Below are 22,874 nucleotides of genomic sequence, written 5' to 3'. Positions count from 1 at the left end.
TTTGAACTGCTTTTATCTTTCAGACAGCTTTTGCTCCCAAGGCTAGGAGATTTTTAATCTTCTAAACCTTTTGCAAACACACATTCATTCTTGTCCCTGGAGGAAAGGAAATATTCATAACTGCAAGGAATATCCTAATTTTTACAAAGAAGAAAAGGAGAAAGCTCCAATATATCTATTATGAACACCTACTTTGTGCAAAATATTTATGAACACTTACTATGTGCAAAATGCTTGTGAATGCCTACTATGTGCAAAGCACTGAGGAGCCAGAGATGGAAAAATAGCTTTCATGAGAGGAGTGGGAGATGCAACATGTATAATGATGAGAAAATACAAAGTTGATTCAGAGAATTTTGAGAGAGGAAAGACTATGAAGATGGGGTGGGTTGTGTGTGTGTGTGAGAGTCAGAAAAAGTCTTGCTCATGGGAAACCCAGGATTCTAAAGTACTGAGATGAGGGAAGGGAGGGAAGGATTTCTAAGGATAGAGGACCACCTACAGAGAAAAGGTCTGGAGGTGGGAGCTGTAATATTTTTTCATATGAAACAGCCAGGAGGCTAGTTTGACTGTAATGAGGAGTATATGAAGGGAAGTAATAGGAAATAAGAAAGAGAAGGTGAGTGGGAGTCAGTGAAGAGCTTTAAATGCTGATCCGGGGTCCTTGTGATTCATCCTGCTGCAAGATGGAAGCACTGAAGATTTTTTCAGTAGGGGAGTGAGTGATATGTTCGGATTTGTTGGCAACAACATGGAGAATAGATTGGAAAGATAGGAGGCAGGGAGACCAGTTAGGAGATCATGCTTTATTCAAAGAAAGAGATCCTAAGGGCATGAACCACAAAGACACAGTTCTCTGGATTTCTTCCTTCCCAGAACCACCAGATAAATACCAAGGGGGCACTACTCAATTCATTAGATAATTACCAAATTCAAGACTGTGTTAGGAACTGGGGGATACAGAGACAGAAACAGCTCCTACCCTCAAGAAGCTTACATACCACCCATACATTCCAAAGACTCAATCTCACTTTGATGAAGAGGAATATTACCTCTTCATCAACTTGACAGAATTAGAATTCTGATGTTTATTGCCTCCTCTCTTTCTCTCTCTGTTTTAGTCTCAATCTTTCCACCTCTTTTTCTTTCTCTATCTCTCTGATTCTCTCTTGACTTCTGTAGGGAAAAGTGGTTCCCATGAAATGAGTTAAGAGTCTGCTGTATGTGCTGTCTTTTCTCTAGACTGGTCAAAGACAAGCCAGAGGGAGGACCCCTACCCCCCCTCTTCCCCCCATATATCCACTTTATTTTGACTCTACGAGAAAGAAAACACAAGCTGACCATAATTTATAGGCTATGTTATTTCATTTTTGGAAAAGCATTCCAGGCCATCCCCTCCACTCCCAGGGTTTGAATTCCCTAATTTTCTGACTTGGTAGTGTCTGTGTTGCACTCTGCATGAGGTTAGGAACACAGAAAAAAAATGTGTGTGACAGTGTCCCGGCCTGTTGAGTAATGTTTACTCTCTTCGTGGTTGGGACGCTCACTTGAACTGGCAAAGGTCCACCTGCCCCAGGAACATTCCTGCATTATCAGGGATGGGAGATTGGTTTTGAAATGACAAGGGGCAAAAGGCATCCCAGGGAGATTCCAAGGGCAGCCTTCAGACCCTGGGCCACCTCTTCTGATCCACTGGGGGATGGGGAAGGTCTCTCTCTCTCTCTCTCTCTCTCTCTCTCTCTCTCTCTGTAGTTCTAGAGAGTAAGTACCCTGTGATTATTAGAGCTGAGCCTCAAGAGTTATTAAGCCAAGTTGGGCTCTGGATACAGTTTCACTGAGAAGCCAAGGACAGCAAATAATGGTGTCATACTTAGAATCGGGAAGACTTAGGTTTGAATCCTACCAGAGACATTTATTAGGTATGTGACCTAGAGCTATGTAATCTCTCTGTTAAGGCCTCTCTGGATCTTGGTGTCCTCATTCATAAAATTGAATGTGATGATTTCTAAGGTCTTTTCCAACTCACAATTTCTATTCCCATGATTGTTGTCCATGTATCTAAATATCGGAGATTTTCCTCTCTCAGAATTGCCTATATTCTTTAGATACTATTATTTGTACTTTCTGAGCCCTGGAGAAAAGCAGGATGAATGGGTCATTATGCCCATTTTATAGATCAAAGAAAAGACAAGAGTCCAGAAAGTTACTGGAGGGAAATGTGAATAATTATAAGTAATGCCTTCATTTTAAAGATGAGAAAACCATCTGGTGATGAGTTAGGGCAGAGATGGGATAGGAATTGTTTAGCAACTTTGTTCCCTTGTCAGTTTGTGGCTCCAAATGCCTTCTGAGATAAGGCTTCTGCAACTATTTTCTTCATTTCCTTGGGTCATGGAGAAGGATTCAAGAGATTCAATATCATGCCTCATTTTTCAAAAATAATAAAATTCTGGGGCCTAAGGAAGCACTCCAGAAAGAATTCCTTTGCCTTTTGTTAATGGAAAAATAAATGACTGTCCACTAGAGAAGCACTTCTTCCTTTCTTGGGATGCAGTCTCAGCCATTTTTTTTTTTTTTTTAGGATTTTGCAAGGCAATGGGGTTAAGTGGCTTGCCCAAGGCTATACAGCTAGGTAATTATTAAGTGTCTGAGGCCAGATTTGAACCCAGGTACTCCTGACTTCAGGGCCAGTGCTTTATCCACTGTGCCACCTAGCTGCCCCTCAGCCATTCTAATACAGGAGCTGATTGGGTATAGTTCTGTTTGGCTTTGATTGCCAGTTCAGTTCCAATTGGCAAGCATCCTTCGATCACCATCTGTGTCCCAAACTCTGAGATAAGTTCTGAGGACTCAAAGACAAAGAAAATATCCTTGGATCTTGCAAAAACTGGGAAGAAATAACAGATCCATTTCAGCCCAAAAGTCATTATGATAAATGCCAAGGAATTAGGGGAGACACACAAATGCACACATAGAGAACTAGTAACTAGAAGAGCTAAGATTGATCTTGTATTTGCCAGAACTTTAGACAGGAGATGCCTGACACAATTTTAAAAAATGGATTCAACAGAATCAGGGAACTAGATGTTTAAAGGTCCCAGGTATATTAGCTTCTTTGAACCACATGTAGGCCCATTCTGATAAATATTTCACAACCAGCTTTCTGAGAGGGAAAAAATCCATTTTTAAAGTTTAGTCTTCATTATTAACATTCTCTCCATCACTTAAGCTTAGACATCAACAATCAAGTCCTGCTTTGTAGTATTTAACAATTTCCAGAAGAATAAATAAATGCTTATATTGAAAATTTAGGGATTGCCTCTGCCATAATGTTCATTGCATTCTAGAATCCCCATCAACATGCTACTCATTCCTTCTTATTTGAAAACTAGAGTTGTTTTGGAGTCTTAAATGTTGGTCGTCAAATAGATTGTCATCCTCTGAATCCAGAGCCTCCCCCTTCCAAATCTGATGCTTTTCCCACTATCCCTACACTGTTACTAAACTACAGTTCCTGGAAAATGAATTATAATTTCTTTTTGGGGGCCTGGTGGGTATCTTACTGTACTAAGGATTATAGTAGCCATGACTTATCAAGACTTCAATGAGGACCTGATGTTTAGTGAGTAGCAGTGTTGGGATTGTGGAAAGAGCATCAGATTTGGAAGGGGGAGGGTTCTGGATTCTATTGATGCCTGCTTTCTAGCTGTGTGACTATTAGCAAGTCATGTAGACTATCAGAGTCTCAGTTTCTTATCCATAAATTGGAGAATAATAACTCTTCTCTCTCCTTCCCACAGTTATGAGGATTCAGTCCATTTTGAGTTCCTACTGTGTGGGAGACACTGTCCTAGGTACTGGGGTTAGAAATAATGAAAAATACTCCTCATCCTCAAGGAATTTGCATTTTGCTAGATTGAGGGGAAAGGGATGTATATATATATTTGTATGTGTAGGATCTTTTGCAGAAGGAGACAGTCCTAGCACCCCATGTCTCAATAAAAGTTTAATGAATTGAATAAAGTGAGAATTGCATTATTTGGAGGGAGAAGGTAGGAGGCTGTCCTATTCTTTTCAGTAGCTCCTATGACCATCCTGGTGTCTTTTGGTGAACTGGCCATAAAGGATCATGCTTATGGGTAAAGTCATTATGTTTTAATATTTCTCTCCTTTCAAATGCTTTCTAGGTCTGTGAAGTGCCAGATGGTTTTGTTTCATCTTGCTCTAACCAATAGTTCCCCCTGCCCTGTCTTTGTTACCACCAATACTCCTTGTTCTATGTACTGCCTTTCTTTACCAACCTTTGTTATACACAAATACTGGTTTATGTAAGTAATAGCAAAGAGTCTTGAGGGCCCTAGACTGCTTAATGGAGACCTTATGAAGGAAGCTTTTCTAGAGTTCTTAGCACATTGCAGGAGTTTAATAAATGTTTACTCACTGACTGGAGGTTGGAAATAAACATAATTGTGCAACCCATGCTGACAATCACTTGGTTGGTCAGCATGGTCCTCTTTAATATGGAAGGACTACTAGGTGTAATAATAATGTTTGTCCTCCATTTTTTGAAGAAGACCTTGACATCAGGAAGGTGATGCTATAACAAGCACATGAATTGGATTTGAGTGGGGGGGGTGTGGTAAGTTACTAGCCTCACTTTCTTCTCCAGAGCTATCTGGGTCCAGTGGCCAGAAATGAATCAGGATGACAGAGATGACCCTGGCTGTGAGGCAATCAGGATTAAGTGACTTATCCAAGGTCACACAACTAATAAATGACAAGTATCTGAGACTGGATTTGAACTCCTGACTCCAAGGCCAGTGCTCTATTTACTGCACCACCTAGCTGCCCTAGTAGTATTGATAGATTGGAAATAAACACATATTTGAAGCTAAGCAGTGGTTTCCTCCTCCCTGCCATCTCTTTCATGCTCTATCTACCTCCTCCACTCCTGCAGTGCCAGTCACACATTCCTTGAAGATGCTCCTTTGGAGCCAGGAGCTACAAGGTCACCTGGTCACCATCATTATTTCTAGAAAAGAGCCTAGGATGACTTAGAACTTTGTCTAAGCATACCCAGAAAGCCCATGGAAGGATCAGGATTCCCACATAAGTTCTTTGCCAGTCAGCCCATAAAATACTTTGTAAAGCTTAAAACTTCCTATGAAAGAGAACTGAGGGTATTGTGATAATTGTTGTTGGTACTTCATCCCTCAGATCAGTTACTGTGTTTCTAATAAATGGTCCTTGTGTGCGTATGACTGGGGATCCCTTGTAAAGAAGGCTTTTGTTTCCTGTGGATACCCTTGGTTAATTATTTTAAAATAAATAATTATGTAGCCTGTGGCAGGGGAGAAGCCTACCCATGACCTATATTTGATCGGTGAAGGGCTGGCCCTCTTCTTTCAGCCAAACCAAATAGGTTAAATTGAGATGCTATGTTTGACTTGAGACTGAATCGATGATGCAGACAGGCTGGGAGGTGGAAACACGCCTGGCTCCCAGTGCTGTCACCACTCACTCCAGAGCAAAGCACCTTGGGGAGGCAAACAGCTTGTCCCAGCAATGGGGGTGGGGAAGACACTGGAAGGGGAAAGAGAAAAGAACAGAAGGAAAGATATTTCTGAAAATAGAAAGGGCAGGTGGAAAGTGGCAGGGATTTTTGGAGAAAGTGACAGAAGTTCTCTGGGTTCTTTGGAGAGCTGCTGTGCCAGATAATTTAAAAGGATATCCGATTTTGAACTGGGAAGATACTTAGAGACTATTAAGTTTAGCTCTGTCATCTTCCAGATAAGAAAACTGATTCCTAGCAAAATCAAATGACTTGCCCATGATCTCACAGAGACCGACAGAACCAGAAATTGAACCCAGGTCTGATTACTTCCAACTCTTTCTGTGGGTTACTGCTTTCCCATTTTATTGTTATTTTCCTATGCTTTCCATACCAAGAAAGAAGACCTTTTTCCCATATAGAGTATAGATTTAGAGCTACAAGGGACCACAAAAGCCATGGAGTCCAACTTCATTATATGAGGAATTCATAGAGAGGTTAAGTGATTTGCCTGAGGTCAGACTGCTAGTGAAATCTGAGATCGAATTTGAATTCAGGTCTTCCTGATATAAAATCTGGGACCCTATCCCCTACACAAAGTTGTAGTTAGTTTGACATGACAAGGTCTTTTGCTTCTTGTCATCACTAGTTCCCTTCACTTGGGCAAATATTATTACTAATAGTTAAGCTGGAAATTAGAAACCAGAACTGATATCACAGTTAAGGGATTTACTGCTGAAAAATACTTTGGAGATTGTCCAAGCATCTTAACTACTTTTGCGATATGGATCCCTTTGGTAGCTTGATAATTTGGTTTAGTGCCTTAACTGGACTTGAAGTCAGGAAGACTTGGTTCAACTGTTACTTGTTGCAGATGGATGAAGCCTATAGACCCTTACTCATGGTAATACTTTTTAATGCATAAAATAAAACATACAGGATTACAAAGGAAATCATTTATAATTATCAAATAATCTTTGAAATGAGTTTACAGACCACAAATTAAAAGTCACTGAACTAATCCACTTTCCTTAATTTTATGGACAAAGAAAGAGAGAAGTTAAATGACTCATTCAAAGGCACATAGGCTATTAGAAGGACTATATAGATTTAGAGTTGGAGGGAACTTAAGAGATCATATAGTTTAGAATCCTCATTTTATAGGCAAAGAAACTTAGTCCTAGGGAAGTCTGAATATGATGGGGAAAACTGTGTCAAAATGTAGAAAGATGTATCTTTGTCTTAAGGAGAAATAATGGAATCATCAAAAGAATTTTGCAGTTCAATCCAGCCGTCTTTCTTCCTGTTCAGTATTGGTCCTAAATTCATTGTTCATTTGCAGTTTCACTCTAAAATATAGATATAGTGGTAGAGGTAGCTAGACATACATATGTAGCTTGTCCATTTGAGTGCATAGTATAGTCAGATCCATAGGAATTCTTCAATTATTTGGTTTTCTGGTTGAGCTCTCAATGGTAATTATATAATTCAGGTATTTTTTGACCTTTTTTGTTTCATGAACCTCTTTTTTGAATGTTATTCCCTATGGTAAAGCCCATGGACCCCTTTACAGAATATTTTTAAATGCACAAAAGAAATTAAATAGGATTATAAAGGAAACTATTGATATTTTAACAGTTATCAAACTATTTAAAAAAAATAAAACAAGTTCACAGGCTCCAGGATAAGAAACTCTGCCCTAATGACAGACATGTCATTTCCCTATCCCTTGTCTAATTTCAAATAGGTAGGTATTAGTCTGAGTTTTTCTGTGGCCCCTGTATCATTGGTAAGGTCAATCTTTGACCTACTCTCACATTTTGCTCTTTTCTCCCTTTCTCAAGTAGATTTTGACTCCCATACAGGTCAGATTCTCCACCAGTCAGTCCTTAGCCCTGTGAAGAGTCTCTTCCCTTCCTCAATGGCCATCCTCAGTTTGGGTTTCTTTGAGCAAAAAATCAAAAATAGGGAGTTGGTGAACATTCTGTGGTTTACTCCTCCTCCTTGAAAAGTTTCTGGGCACTTAAAGACCCAACCATAGTGGATAACTAAATCTCTTTAGTCTTGAGTGGGCATCCTTCCTTTCCGCAAGATAGGTCTTCCTTTATGATCCAGAAGTCAACAAATTGGGACCCTCATGAAGGAATGTGAATTCTGGAGTTAAGACACAGAGGCAGTACAGCCTCATCCTTGTCTTGCCATCCTTCTCCTTTGGCCAAGCCAAAGATGACTTGGACTAAATCAGAGCCTGAAATGGAAAAAGGGTATAATACTTACTTGGGAGCTTTGATATGGCCCCTGTTATGATATCTGTCTGCACCACACACCTAATTTCCCACTGGGCTTTCATTTCCCTATCAGTGAAATGGACTCTTCCTCTCCCTCTCCCCATTAAAAGGAACTAAGATGCTTCTTAGAACTGAGAAACTCCAAAAAGAAGTTGCCAGTCAACAAATCAAGTCAATACTAATTTATTAAATGCCTGCTACTCTGTTAAGTTCTGGGGATAAAAAGAAAGGTCTTTGCCCTCAAGGAGCTCACATTTAAAAGGAGGAGACAAAATGTAAGCATCTATCTGCATATAATATATACGCAGAGCAAATTAGAGCAGGGGTGCGTTAGAGCTAGCTTGAATTGATTCAGGAGTTGATTGTTAAATTATCAACATTTACACCTTGGAAATCAATAAACATTATAAATCAGGGCTTGGTTAATAGTTTTTTTTTTTGCTTTTCTAGACTTAAGAAATGATGGAGAAAATGTAAAGAATGAAATTTTAAAAGTGTGTTATATGTATAATATCTCCCCACTTCCCCAGAGGTGGTTGTTAAATATTTACTAGCACACCTCTAGTTTGAGGGTGATCTCCAACCACAAAGAAGTATGCCTCTCACTAAGGAAGATAGCAGAGGGTCACTTCCAAACTTCCTTCAACCTAAGGATGCAAGAAGAAGCAGAGCCAAAGTGGAGGTCACCACTATAGTATTGTAGCCTGAAAAAGTCACTAAAAGTTTTGGGATAGAGGGAGTGCATTAACTTTGTTTTCTTCTCATCGAAACCCCTGAAAACAAGGTTGGAGTATTCTGGAGGTCATTCTAATGGCCCATCATTTGGGCTCATGTTGTCTTGCAGGGGTGAGATACAGCCAGCCAGGGAACAATGAGGTCACTTCCTCTTCCACCATCAACCACCATGGCAACAGCGCCATGGTGACCAGCCAGTCGGTTCTCCAGCAGGTTTCTCCAGCAGGCCTGGACCCCGGCCACAGTCTCCTCTCACCTGATGGTAAATTGGTGAGTACACCTGGTCCATTGTAGCACTAGGAGCTGATAAGATAAGAGGCAAAACAAACAGGACTTCTCACAAGGCCTAGCTTAAACAATGAAGCATTGTAGCCCCAGCAAAAAAACTCAGGGGCTGTTCACAGTTGGAACGGAAAGGCAGTGCTGTGTGACCCTGTCTTTGGCTGGTGGAAGAGGTGTTCAGTTTGAACCCAGCCAATAAATCTGACAGAGAGCTGCTCTCATTTTATTGATTGAATGCCTCATAAAGGAACAGAGCGGGTGGGACACTGTTTGTCTTTTACTGCTGATGACATTCACATTGATAAAACTCGTTCATGGGGTGGTTGTTTTTTCTTTCTTTCTTTTTTTTTTTGAATACTCCTAAGTCAGGAGTTTGTACCCAGAAAGCATTTAACCTTCCCTGCCTCCTTCCCCCTGTGCCTCCCCCTTCCACTGTTTGCTTCCTCTTTGCCACCAAGCATTCATTTAAGGATTTAGGGCTGGGTCACTGATGGTGATGTGAAGACACTTCTAAAATTGAATGTTGGATGGAGTTTTTGGTGGTCTCTGCCACCATATGGCTCAGTAGGATTCTTGAAACAAAATGGCAGCAGGAATGTGATACTATCAGTTTCTTCTTCAGGCAAGCCCTCTTGTAGTCTGCAGTTTCCAAGGGCTACATCAGAGATCCCTATTTGATTCAGTTCAAAGAACAGATTTTTGAGTTCCTACAGTTAAGTAGGTATTGGGGATACAATAAATAAAATTGTCCCTGACCCCAATGGGCTTACATCCTATTTGGGGTGATTTGGAGAGGATATAATATGTCCACAGATTATCAGTCCAGTTCTTTCTTCTAGTTGAGATGGAATGAGTTTGAATTTCTGTGTGATTAAGAATCCACACAAGTCTCAGAGATAATTAATACCATTATGATATTTACATAACTTGATCGGAAATGGAAAATTTATTCTTTGGGTCATGCTCTGCTTGAGAGATCACGCATAGGCTGCTAGTTTCCCCAACGGAGGCGGGCCTGGAACACACTTCCCAAGGCTGCCTGCTCTCTCTAACTGAGCACCTGACAAGAATGGGAGGGGCATCCTAGTTCATATGCCACACCAGACCTTGATGCTCAGGTTGTGTAGGCAACATAAGAAGGACAGGTCACAGGTGATTGGTTGCCTGGCTTCCTGAAGGAAAAACAGCATGTGGTTTCTGTTGGCTTGAGCAGGCTTGGCCAGTCCTAATATCAGGGAATGAGGGGTGCTTTCCTCAACTGAGCACTCTTCAAGGAAAATATAAAGGTACTTCCTGTCTCACCCTCCCCAATCCTTCCTTCCTCTGATCCTCTAATTCATGTCATGGGGATAATTCATCTTTTGACAAAGACCCTTCCTTGTGTATCTGAACTATTGTTGGGGGCGATACAATCCAATCCTCGGAATTTCTGCTAGGGCACTTTGTGACCAAAACTCCCACTAGCTAACATCCAGTATGATCTGGTTGAGGTCTCATGGGAGAGGTTTAATTTCTCAGTTGAGGTGACTTTTTGGAATCTCTGAGAGCCCCAAAGAAACTTTATCTTGAAGTTTGCAATCTCAGCTTCTGCCCAAGAAGATACTATAATAGAATAGTACCTAACTTGCTGTAGAACCAACCTATCAATTTGGTTGCTTCCTTTCCCATCTCAAATCCTATCTCTGATGCTGGCTAGCTAGCTATGAGACTTCAGAAAAGTCATTTAACCTCTGTACCCCTGGCAGCTTCCTAGAAAGTGTCTTGTAAGTCATAGAGATTTTTTACTGGAGGAAGGAGATCCCCATGCTGACAAAATCCCAGATCCTTTATATATTCCCAATGGGAACACTGACTTGTGCTGATCCAGCCATGTGTTGATCAATCCTCCTCATGACCTGTGCCAAGGCAGCTGGCCAGGATGAGCTAGCCATTAACTGAGTACTCTTCAAGGAAAATATAAAGGTGCTTCCTGTCCCACCCTCCCCAATCCTTCCTTCCTCTGATCCTCTAACTCATGTCATGGGATCATTCATCTCTGGAAAAAGACCCTTCTCTGTGTATCCAAACTATTGTTGGGGGGAAATGTAAAACATAGGAGAAATGTAAAACATAGGAGAACACAGACTTTCATGCTAAGGATCTGCAAGTATCCTATAAAACCTAATTGTTTTCTTCAACAGTTTACTGGATTTCCATCAACACCATTAGTAAATGGAAATAGGGAGGGGAGATTATATTTTTACTTTAGCAAAAACAGAGGCAACAGCACAGGCTGGGTACTCCAGCCTCAGACTTCATATCCTTTCCAAAAGACATGCATATTATATATATATATGTATATGTATATGTATATGTATATATATGTATATGTATGTATATATATTATACACAAACATATACATATAGGGTATCTATGTCTATATACACATATATGGTACACACATTCACATACATGTTTTAAAATCAAACCAGGAAAAACAAGAACGCTTTGCCCCTTCCTTGACTTTCTCAAAGGAACTAAAGTACTTAACTGGCCCAGTCCTGGAACAGGTTATTGTGTGTGTGTGTGTGTGTGTGTGTGTGTGTGTGTGTGTTTTATGACTCTGCCATTTCAAAAACAAGTCTGCCAAACAGGCTGGTTCTCTCTTGTTTGATGTGGTCAGAATTCTTTCTGGGTCATGTGACCCCGAGCTCATTTCTTGATGCTCAATTTAAAAACACAAACAAACCTGTTTTGATTTTTTTCCATTTTCTTAATTTAACCTTGGAAACTACTGGCTTGGCTGGAATGGCAGCATTGGCATAGTCACTTACTTGATACAATGGTGTGTAACTTTTGAACTTTAAGAATTCTCCATAACAAGAATGCCCAGAAAGGATGCTAGTTGACTTCTAGTTACATTCTCCATCCAGTTATATGCTAGGAGTGTCGATTTTTTCACATCATCATGAGGGAATCCAATCAATCGATCAATTAATAAGCATTTATTATGAGAGGAAATGTGGTCTAATGGATAGAGAGCTAACTTTGGAGCTTTGAAGACTGGAATTTAGATGTTTTCTCTGACACCTACTGGTCATGCGAACCTGGGCAAATCAAGTATCCTCTCTGTGCTTGAGTCAACTCTCTAAGACTTAAACTTCAAGTGGAATATATTAACTTGAATTGGAAGAGGAAGTCCCTTCATCTAGGAACTCTCTGTGCCAATGAAATTATAGGCCCCTCCTCTTTCCTTTATATGTTGTGTTATGGTGATGGGGGCACAGAGTCAAAAACAAAGCAATTCTTGATTTCAGGGAGCCTGCAGTCTTTTATGGAAAGTAATGTATGAATATGTTTTGGTATCTCTACATATATATATATATATATATATATATATACACAAATGTATTGTCATATATATATCTATAGATATAGATAGATATATAGATATATAAATATATGTCTATATCTATAGATATATAAATGTATATGTGTAAGTATTTACAAAATACTTAGATTTTTTTAAAGAGTATATGAGTCAACCCAATCCAAAAGGCTATGGGGATAGAAGAGAGAAAAAAAGAAAAAAAAGATTTCCTTTTTTGACCTTTTCATCATTGACATGCCAAATTGCCAATTTAAAAAACAATGAATATGGTTTTATTGCTGAGGTTGAAATGGGAATGGGTTGAAGAACTTGAGATAAAGGTAGCAAAATATGAGGAAACTAAAAGATATGTGAAGATTGTGGGAGATGTCTTTGAGCTCTTCTTCCCACTCATTAGTTTAGGATCACAATAAATGGAATTATGCATTTTTTAAGGGAAGTAGAATCTAGTAGAACATAAGCTTCTTGAGGTTGAAAATGAACTAAAGATTGGTTTTCAGATTTGCCTTTGTATCCCCAATTTGAAGTACTTTTTTATGGTTTAGACCATACACTTGGCTAGCAATCTCCCAGTGTAGAAACAGCATCCACCAATGCAATAGGGTAATTATATTCTAAAACTTGTAATATACTGAATCAAGATCTTGACTTAGAGTTGAGACCAACATGAATTTGAACCCTCTCTCAGACACTTCCAGAACTAATCATTTAAACTATCTTGGCTTCATTTTCCCTGTCTATAACATGAGGATAATAATAATAATAGCACCTGTTTCATGGGACTGTTTTAGGATCAAAGGAGATACTATTTGTAAACATTTGGCATAATGTACAGCACATAGTAGGTGCTTAATAAATGCTGGCTCTTTCCTCTTTTTGAGAGGTTTAAATGACTGCCCAGGTAGTCACACTAGCAATATGTGACAGAAGTGGAACCACAACTCAGTTGTATCAAATTTACAAGGTCTCTATCCACCATGCGATACTACTTTTGCACACAGTAGGTGCTTAATAATTACTTCTTAAATTTAATGGAGAAATGATATTATCATTTTAACTGTAACTATAAACTTCTTTAAATTTGGAACTTTGACCCTCTCTTCTCCCGGTTTAGGTAGACTATTATTGTTTTTACAGAGAAAATAAAAAGAAAGGAATTTGATTGAGCATAGTTAGGAAGTGGCAATGCTACCAGTCTGAGACTCTAGCGAGATCTGGAAGCACCCGGCAAGTTGTTCTTCTTCCCTGTCCTTGGCACCAGGTAGAGCTAGGGATCCCCCTTGGATGCTATATTGGTGGGCAGGGACTGTATTTTCATCCTCAATGACTGGAACACAGTAAGCATATAATCAAATGTTCTGCATTCATTCACATAACTTTTCTGCTCCTCTCCTCACCCCACCCCTAACCACAGGGCAGTGAGTTTCTTCAATTATTTGTGCCATCACATATGATCACATTTCTTCAACAGTACTCATACAGAGCCCTAAAGCTTGGGGTCATCAGAGCATTTATAGGATATCCATCTTTTTGAAGTGGGAATAAAGACTTGCCAGAAGATATCTCAAAAATATGGAAAGTTAAGGGAACTAAGTTGAAGCATAGAGTTGAATTTTGTTCTATTGGCTTTTTTGTATCCTCTGCCTTGTTTGGTCATACTATTGTCTTCTCTTCTCTATTTTGACAGATTTCCGTCTCAGGAGGGGGCTTACCTCCAGTCAGCACCTTGACGAACATCCACAGCCTTTCCCACCACAACCCTCAGCAATCTCAGAACCTCATTATGGCACCCCTCTCGGGAGTCATGGCCATTGCACAAAGTAAGCTACATTTTCAAACTTTGAGGTATAGAGAAATGGCTTGGCACAGATCCAGGAGTGAATACCACACATCACTTATCATGGACCTTGAGATGCCTTAACTTTTTAGTTTCTCTTGGTCAGTAGGAATGGGAGCTATTTAAGCTGGAGAAGACTAAGAAGTCAGAATTGATTTCTTTAAGGAAGATGATTGATTTAGAGTTGGAAGGATTTTTCAGGACCATCTAGTCCAACCCCCTCTTTTACAGATAAAGAAACTGAAGTCTAGGGAACTTAAGTGATTTTGAATAAAAAAAATTTAGAGCTGGAAGAGATCTTAGTGACCATCTAGTCTCGTGGTTCCCAAAGATTTTTGTTCCATGGGCTCCTTTCAACAACAACAGCAACAATTTGTTGTAAATTCCCTGGGATATATATATATACATACACATATATATGTACATACATACATACATATATATACTATCTATCTATCTATCTATAATATTCTGCAATTACTTATTACTCAAGATGCTGTTAAAGCATTTTTAGAACTGTTCCCAATGTGCCATCATTAAAAGTTCCTAAATCACTAAATGGCAGCCAATAATCTAATCTAACTTTTCATTTTAAATATGTGGAAACTGAGGCCCAGGGAAATTAGGTGACTTGCCCAAAGTTACACAAGCAATAAGTAGATGGAATTTGTTCCCAGGCCCTATGACTCTAAAGTCTATATTCTTCCTACCATGCTTTGCTGATGATGTGTGAAATATTTTTATCAAGAGGTGCTAACATTTGCCCTCCATATTTACACATGGCACCAGGTAAGATAACGCCCAAACTAAAATAGGAAATACGGTACTCAGACCCAAGAGTCAATTTCTTGATTGTTGGTGATAGAACTGACAGATGACCAACTGGAGGTGACAACAAAGGGGATATTTGCAGCATTTTCCTATCTGGAGTACCTTAAGGAGAAAGCAGAAGTCCATGCATGTCCATCCTTAAAGAAGAAAGCTGAAGGCTAGGGTTCTTTAAAGTTCTAGCATTCTAAGATTCAAGAGCACGGTTTTTATAACTGTTGTCATGGTCCTGGATCACTCTGGCAGCCCAGTTCATAGACACCTATGGATTTCTTCTTAGAAACATGTTTTGAAATACATACAATTTATCATAATTAGTTTTTATATAGCATTTTAGTTTATTTATTTTTTTTGCAAGGCATATGGGGTGAAGTGGCTTGCCCAAGGCCACACAGCTAGGCAATTATTGTGTTTGAGGTCAAATTGGAACTCAGGTACTCCTGACTCCAGAGTCAGTGCTCTATCTACTGTGCCACCTAGCTGCCCCTTATATAGCATTTATCTCTCTGATCCTCACAACAACCCTGTGAGGTCTTTGCTACTATGATTCTTCTTTTACAGATGAAAGAACTGAGGCAAATAGAGGTTCAAAGACTTGCTCAGGGTCACATCATTTCTATGTTAGCAAATTTTTTTTTGAAAGAATGTGGACTCCAGATTAAGAATCCATCATGTAGAACTTGACTTTCCTACTATCTCATAAGGGTTGATGAAATGTTGAAACAAGTTGGGTATACATATGTAACCCTCAGACATGTATGATATAGGTGAGTTTTCATGATCATGCCCTATGCCTCCTTCTACATGTTTTGTAATGTGTCTACATCTCAAGTTTCATAAAGATAGTTCCTTAGATTGGAAATGGAGACCTTTATAAAGATTTCCTAAGGAGATATAGGAAAAATCAGAGATACTTGTGGTATGGTAGAAAAGGTCCTGGACTGGAAATCAAGAGTTTCATTAATTAATCTGTCTATAGGCTTTGACTAAGTAACTGGGTTTTGTCTTCAGGGATAGCAATCTGGCCTCCAAGTCCAGAAACTCCGAGTTCAGGTCTCTCCCTCTGACTATGAACTTGTACAGCTTGAGGCCTCAGACTCTAGGCAGTCAAGTTAATAAGTTGGCATTGGTAGAATTTCCCCACTTGCATTTCCTCTCCCATTGACATCTGAGATCCAGGCCCTATGCTATATATGTCAGACACCATTTGACGTCCGGGATCTAGGATCTAGTACCAAGTCTGTCACTAATAAGCTAGGGATCTTAGTCAAATTAATTCCCTTTTATTTACTGGAGGTGAGGGGTATCAGTTTCCTCCTCTGAAGAATGAGGAACTTGGGATAAATGATCTGAAAGGACCTTTTACCTCTAGTGATTTGTGACAAACCTTACCTTCCATTTTGTTACCATAGTTGTCCTCTCCTCCTTGAATCTCCTCCTTCACCTTATCCTCTGTAGGCATGAAATCATCTCATTTCACAATAACAGTCTTAAGTCAAGTGCCCAAATTCTAATGAAAAGTTGCAAAATACCTTTCTAAGAACTCTCAGCTGATCACTCATTTATAATATTGTTTCTGGGAAACTCATAGCCGTCTCTAATATTGCTTTGTTTAATACCATGCTTGTAGAATCAATTAGTGATGTTAAGTGGGATCTCTTTGGACTTGGTGTCCCACCTTACCCTCAGCATAATTTTGTTCTTTTTAGGTGGTGCAATGAATAGAGTGATCAACCCTGGAGTGATCAGTCAGGAGACCTGAGTTCAAATATAGACTCAGACACTTATTAGCTATCTGACCTTGGGCAAATCACTAAACCCTGTGTAGGCCTCAGCTTCCTCATCTGTAAAATAAGCTGGAGGAGGAGGAAATGGCAAACACATCAGTTTCTTTGGCAAGAAGACCCCAAATGGGGGTCACTAAGAGTCCAACACAACTGAGACAACTCATCAAGAATAGTAGTTACCTGCTCTTGATCTCTCTGTCCTGAATTTCTTTTGAACTTTCCTTTTGTTTATTTACATTTTATTCTTAGTTGTTTTTTGATCCCAATTAAGAAGCTTTTACTTTTTCCTCTCCCACCTCTCTCCACCATTGAAAAAAAAAGAAAATAAAAACAAAGTCCTTGTAGCAAACAGTGTCAAGAACAAATTCTTGCACTGGTTCTGTCTAAAAGTAATTTTACCTCTTGAGTCTATCACCTCTCTGTTAGCATTGGGGTGGGGGTAGATTGGCTCAGAATCTATCCTCTGGGGATATGGTTGGTCATTCCAGTGATCAAAGTTCTTAAATATATAAAAATATTTATCTTTATATTGTTGTTACTGTATAACTTGTTCTGCTTATTTCACTCTGCATCTGTTCATACAGGTCTTTCCAGGTTTGACTGAATCCATCACTTTCCCTTGTTTCTTAAAGGGCAATGATATGTAATATATTAATTACCTTCAAATATTATAGCTATTGCACTTATGGACCATAATTTGTTCAAACATTCCTTAGTTGGTGGGCTCCCACTTAGTTTCCAGTTCTTTGCTAACACAAAAAGGATAGCCATAAATATTTTTGTACATTTGTGTATATTTTTATGCATATTTAAAAATGTGCATTTGCCTTGGCTTTGGGGTGAAGGCATTTACATTGAGATGTTGGTTCTGTGGCTTGCTACATGTTTGACAGTGGCATATCATTTAGCTTTTTCCTTTGGTCTCTTTGAGTTGAAGTCCGAGTAGTGGCATCTATCACTGGGTCAGAGGGCAGGTTCAATTTAGTGGTTTTTCTTTGTCCCAACTTTTCTCTCCCTGCCTCTCTCCGGGTACCTTTATCTCTCTTTATTCTCTGAGGAGATCTAACCTGCCTTTTCCCCTCCAGGGTCTTTTTGTCATGTAGAGAAAACAGATCAGTGAGGAAAGAGGGTGAGGTAGGAATAATCATTTATATAGCATCTATTATGTGACAGACATTAGACTGAGCATGTTACAAATATTATCTCTCTTGCAACAACCCTGGAAATATTATTATCCTCATCTTACATTTGAGTCAATTGAGGCAAACTGCCCCCATGACTTGCCCACAGTCATATGGCTTATATACGTCTGAGGTTAGATTCGGATTCAGGTATTCTTCACCAAGACAGCACCACTCAATTGGTTTATTTAAGTGTATCAACTTAGTTTATTCAAAGACATGTTATCCCTTTTTCTTCACTCCCTGGAATCAATGTTTCTCCCCCCACCCCATCTTTTAAAAACCAGAGAGAGATAGAGATCAGTTGAGAATCATGGGAACCCTTAAGGAACTCACCAGATGAAAGGCTGTTAATCATGCAGGATTTTCCTATGGGTCATCTCCTGAATTATGAAGTAGTTGGAGCCATAAAGGTGTTTGCATATGTCAACAGCGTGTTTGAATGGGAGATCCAGAGCCTGAAGCCATCCTACTGTTCTTTAGATTTCCCCAAAGGTTAGAGATAAGCTATCCCAATTCCTTTTTTTCTTCTCTTGACTCAAGCACTGTCTAACATGGACTTCAGTCTGTTTTCAATCTTGAAGTTAATTTTCCTTCCCATTGTAGCAGGGAGAATGGCAGAGAGAATCTGAAGAAGTTTGCATGGGCTTACCAGAAATCTTTTTGCCATTTATTCTTGAACTTTTATTATTGGGGCCTTGATTCAAGAGAGTTGGAGGGGAAGAAAGAAATGGTTGTATCCAGACTGAAGCACAGTGGGGTGCATTGAGGACTGGGCTTTCAGAAGCCAGGGAGATCACAGGGTCATATGATCTGTTGGTTAAAGTATTGAAACCAGAATCAGGAAAACCTGGGTTTAAATCTGGCTGCAGACACTTACTTACTAGCTGTGTAACCCTGGATTAATCCCTCTGAACTTTCCTCACCTTTAAAATGAGGAGAGTAAGAATAATAGTAATAATAATAGCAACAACAGCACCTACCCCTCAGGATTTTTGTGAGAATCCATTGAGCTAAAGGGCTTTGCGAACCTTCAAGCACTGGATAAAGACTGGCAATCATTTTATGATCCGATGAGCAAAGATTTCATGCAGGAAGTTAGCTTAGACACTGTTGAGTCTAGTGCATTTATTTCATAAATAAGTATAATGAGGTTCAGGGAATTAATTGGCTACTGGTCACTTAGCTAGGGAATATCAGAGATGGCACTTGTACTCAGATGTTCTCGACTCCATTCTCCATATAATACATGATTTCTCTAGGATTTGATCTCTTTCCTGCACTATGAACATATCACTTCAGCTTTCCAGTCTCAATTTCTTCCTGGGGAGGATGATGCCTGTAGCCCTCACAGGGACCTAGTAGAGATGAAATGAGATGATTTAGAATGATTTATTCCAAAAACTCTAAAGCACATTTTATTAGTCTCAGGCATGATACCATGAGATTTTTTTCTTTGTCTGGATGGACAGGGTCTCCTTTCTTTTCCAGGTCACCTATCAAATAGACCCTGTGACAATCAAAATCAAGAGAAGCTAATTCTTCTCTTCTCATGGGTCATGTAGTCTCTTCTCATGGGTGATGTAGTAGATAGATAGCTGGTTCCAGGCTAGGAAATCCTTGGTTAGGTCCTATCTTTTCCATTGCACTTGTGTTGTGTGACCCTAGGCAAGTTACAGTTCCCAATACTCCAGGTAACTCTTCAAGACTATCTGTTTCAGCGAGGAGTCAACCTGTATTGTATTGATGGAGGGATTCTCATCACCAGGGAGTTCTTTTGTCAATGAAATTTTAAGTCCATTCCCTATGCTGTTTTATGTAGTGAGTGTGGGACAATGGAAAGAGGATCTAGGTTTAAATTCTGTCTCTTACTACCTATGTGACTTAGTCATTCACTTTTCTGGGCATCAGATCCCTCATTTGCCAAATGAAGCAGTTGAACCAGATGACCTTGGAGACCACTTGTAGACTCTAATATAAACACTAGATCAGTGGGGCTTCCCCAGAGCAAAAATCTTTGGATTTGTGAATAAGTGAAAAGAAGGAACAAAGAAAAAAGGTGCCACATGGAACAGTGATGCACTGGAGAGAGGCTGGGCTATTGAAGGCATAGAGGACTGAGGAGCTTTGAGGAACATCAGCAGCTAAGACCCTCTTGAGCAAACCAAGACCATTCCTGCTCTTGTAATTTTGCCCAAGGCTCCAGCCTTCTAGGCAGCTGATAACAATATCTGTTAAAGCTCCCCATGTGCAATTGTTGAGGGCTTTGTTTTATCTTGAGTTGGACTGGGGGGATGGACAGGGCTAAAGAAGGTCTTCACCCACTTAGACTCTACTGGCTCCTTGGGCGTGTCTGATGTACTTTGTCTCACTTCACTTGGGATCCCTGAGGAAAGATCTTTTTTTTCCCTGGTTCTCTTTCTTTGGTTGCTTCTTTTTACTCCCTTACTGCTTTATGGAAGCAAAATCAAGGGATCTGACCATGTTTCATGATGGAAAAGACAACAGATTTGGAGTAAGACTGGGGTTTAAGCCTCACTTACTGCCTGTGTGGTCATCACTTAGCAGGACTCAGTTTCTTCATCTAAGAAAATGATGATGCTGGACAAAATAACCTATAAATTTCCTTCAAGCTGTAAATCTGTGCTTCCATGACCTTATGACATGGTTGATGAGTTAGGGAGTGAAGAGGAGGTTTCATCACCTCAGTTATTTATGGACAAAAACCTTGCTCCTGCCCCAGATTGACTGCTCTGTTATAACAAAGAAAACAAGTAAGCAAATCCACTTGATATAGGGACCCCTTACCTGACAATGTGTAAATACTGCCTTAGTATTTCTTGCTCCTTCTCCACCTTCCTTTCTCTCACTCCCCACCCCCCCTCCTATGGTATCCTATTCTAAACCCCAACAATTTCCTCCAAGTTACACACATCTCTCAATTTACTGATTTTGGAGTTTGGGACTCCAAATTCAGAAGCAGAAAAAAGGTCTTGTTGGAATAGGATCCATCTTCAATAGCCACCTTAGTGTCAAGGGAACTATGTATACATCCACAGTAATTGAACAAAGTAATGTACTGTACAAGCATTTGTAAGGATGGACTCTGATTTAATACTAGCTCCTACTTCTGTGGCATCTGTCTTACTCTCTAACTATAACTTTTCTCTGTCTGAAACTTCAATTTAGACAACTGCCTCTCAGAACCATCTTACTTCACTTTATATTATAGATGGAAAGCAGGTCAACACACTTAACCCATCATACCAGATAGGAATATTCAGATTTCTCCAGTTACAAGAGTAACTTTTAATAGATTGGGCTCCTTCACATTCCTGCCCTCTGCCGGTTGAATGGAGACTAGCATCTTTTAGGAGCTAAGTTGACCTTTCCTTGTATCCTGGATCCCCAGGTTGATTTACTCTTTCTGGACTTTTGGAAAGAATTGACTTTCTTTTTCTCTTTTTTACATTACATTCTATTTTTCTCAATTAGTAATTATTTATTTTCTTTTCCTCCCACCCAGAAAAACACAACAAAAAATAAAATTATTGTAATAGTCATTGCCTTAAAGATGACTAAACTGAGCAGATACTTTGACCAATAATATGACTTTCTACTGGGTTTAGACTTAAAAGATACTGAAAAAAAGGAGGGAAAAGACTCTAATGTACATAAATATTTATAGCAGTCTTCTTTGTGGTGACAAAGAATTGGAAACTATAAAGGTGCTCATCATTAGAGAATGGCTGAACAAATATTGGTATATGAATGTAATAAAATAGCATTTTATAAGTATAGTATTGTATAAGAAATGATCCAAGGGAAAGGTGTCAGAGAGCCCTGGGAAGACTTGAACTGGTTTCCTTTTTGTCATAAGAAGAGATGACATTCTCTCTCTCTCTCTCTCTCTCTCTCTCTCTCTCTCTCTCTCTCTCTCCCCATTCTGTCTCTCTCTGGGTGTGACTCTCTTCTTTTTTTCTCTTTATCTCTCTGTTACTACCTTCCTCTCCTTCATCTCTGGGTCTTTCCCCAGTCCCCAGACGTCTTTCTCCCAGCCCAGCTTTCCCAGTGGTGGCTGCCAGCTTCTGGTGAGTGGGAGGGAGCAGCTACTAAGCTTGGAGTCCCTGTGTCCGAAGGCTTCTCCACTCTCTTCTCTTGCTCCCACAGGCCTCAACACGTCCCAAGGCCAGAGCGTCCCTGTCATCAACAGTGTGGCGGGCAGCTTGGCCGCCCTGCAGCCCGCCCAGTTCCCCCCGCAGCTGCATAGTCCTCATCAGCAGCCACTCCTGCAGCAGCCCCCTGGAAACCCCATGGCCCAACAGCCTTTCATGGCAGCAGTAACTCAGCTCCAGAATTCCCACAGTAAGGAGTCGGGCAAGGCGAGGGCGGGTGGGCAGGACCCTGGCAAGGCTTTTTATTCTCTCTTCTTCCAGGTTGTAGTCACTCACCTGTTCCAATACAGATAATGCTCACCTCCTTTCATAGGTAAAAAAATAGGATTTATTTAATACAATCTGGGCCACTGGATAAAGCAGAGTGAGTCCTAGAAGGATTGAGTTTAATGGAGAGGAAATTAAACTTGGAGTCAGGAAACCTCAAATTAGATAACATAATGAAACATCATTCAACCTCTCTGTCTCATTTTCCTTTATCTGTAAAATGAAGTGGTTAGACTTGGCCTCTGAGGCTTCCAACCCTGTATCTTTGGGCCTGTACTTCTTTCTGGGCCTTATTTTCCTCTTTCAATTGAATTCCATTCACTAAGCATTTATTGAGCACCTACTGTATAACAGACACTAATAGCGGACAACAATAGTGGAACAAAATAGACAAAAACAAACACTCCCTACCATCAATCAACTTACATTCTACTGAAGAAGTGGGGAGGAAACTACACACACACACACACACACACACACACACACACACACACGTATACATATTTAGATATAAATTTGTATTTATATAGTGTATATATCTATAATCAATACACATATGTACACAATACAAA

General features: G+C 39.8%; 1 protein-coding gene across 5 annotated transcripts in view; it reads left to right on the top strand.

Moving 5' to 3' along the window:
• The window catches only part of HNF1B (HNF1 homeobox B), an 81,012-nt gene that overhangs the window by 41,316 nt on the left and 16,822 nt on the right, over positions 1 to 22,874 (top strand). For 3 of the 5 annotated variants that reach the window (XM_074188880.1, XM_074188878.1, XM_074188879.1), the window contains exons 5-7: positions 8,684 to 8,844; positions 13,915 to 14,047; positions 22,031 to 22,225. In XM_074188880.1, the coding sequence (XP_074044981.1) occupies positions 8,684 to 8,844; positions 13,915 to 14,047; positions 22,031 to 22,225 (489 nt within the window). The remainder of the gene's footprint in view (positions 1 to 8,683; positions 8,845 to 13,914; positions 14,048 to 22,030; positions 22,226 to 22,874) is intronic. The other 2 variants (XM_074188881.1, XM_074188882.1) reach the window with 1 other exon arrangement.

Source organism: Macrotis lagotis, chromosome 5, assembly GCF_037893015.1.
Source record: "Macrotis lagotis isolate mMagLag1 chromosome 5, bilby.v1.9.chrom.fasta, whole genome shotgun sequence".
NCBI lineage: Eukaryota > Metazoa > Chordata > Mammalia > Peramelemorphia > Peramelidae > Macrotis > Macrotis lagotis.
The sequence above is the reverse complement of the archived record's forward strand: the minus strand, read 5'-3'. Positions and strand labels throughout refer to the sequence as shown.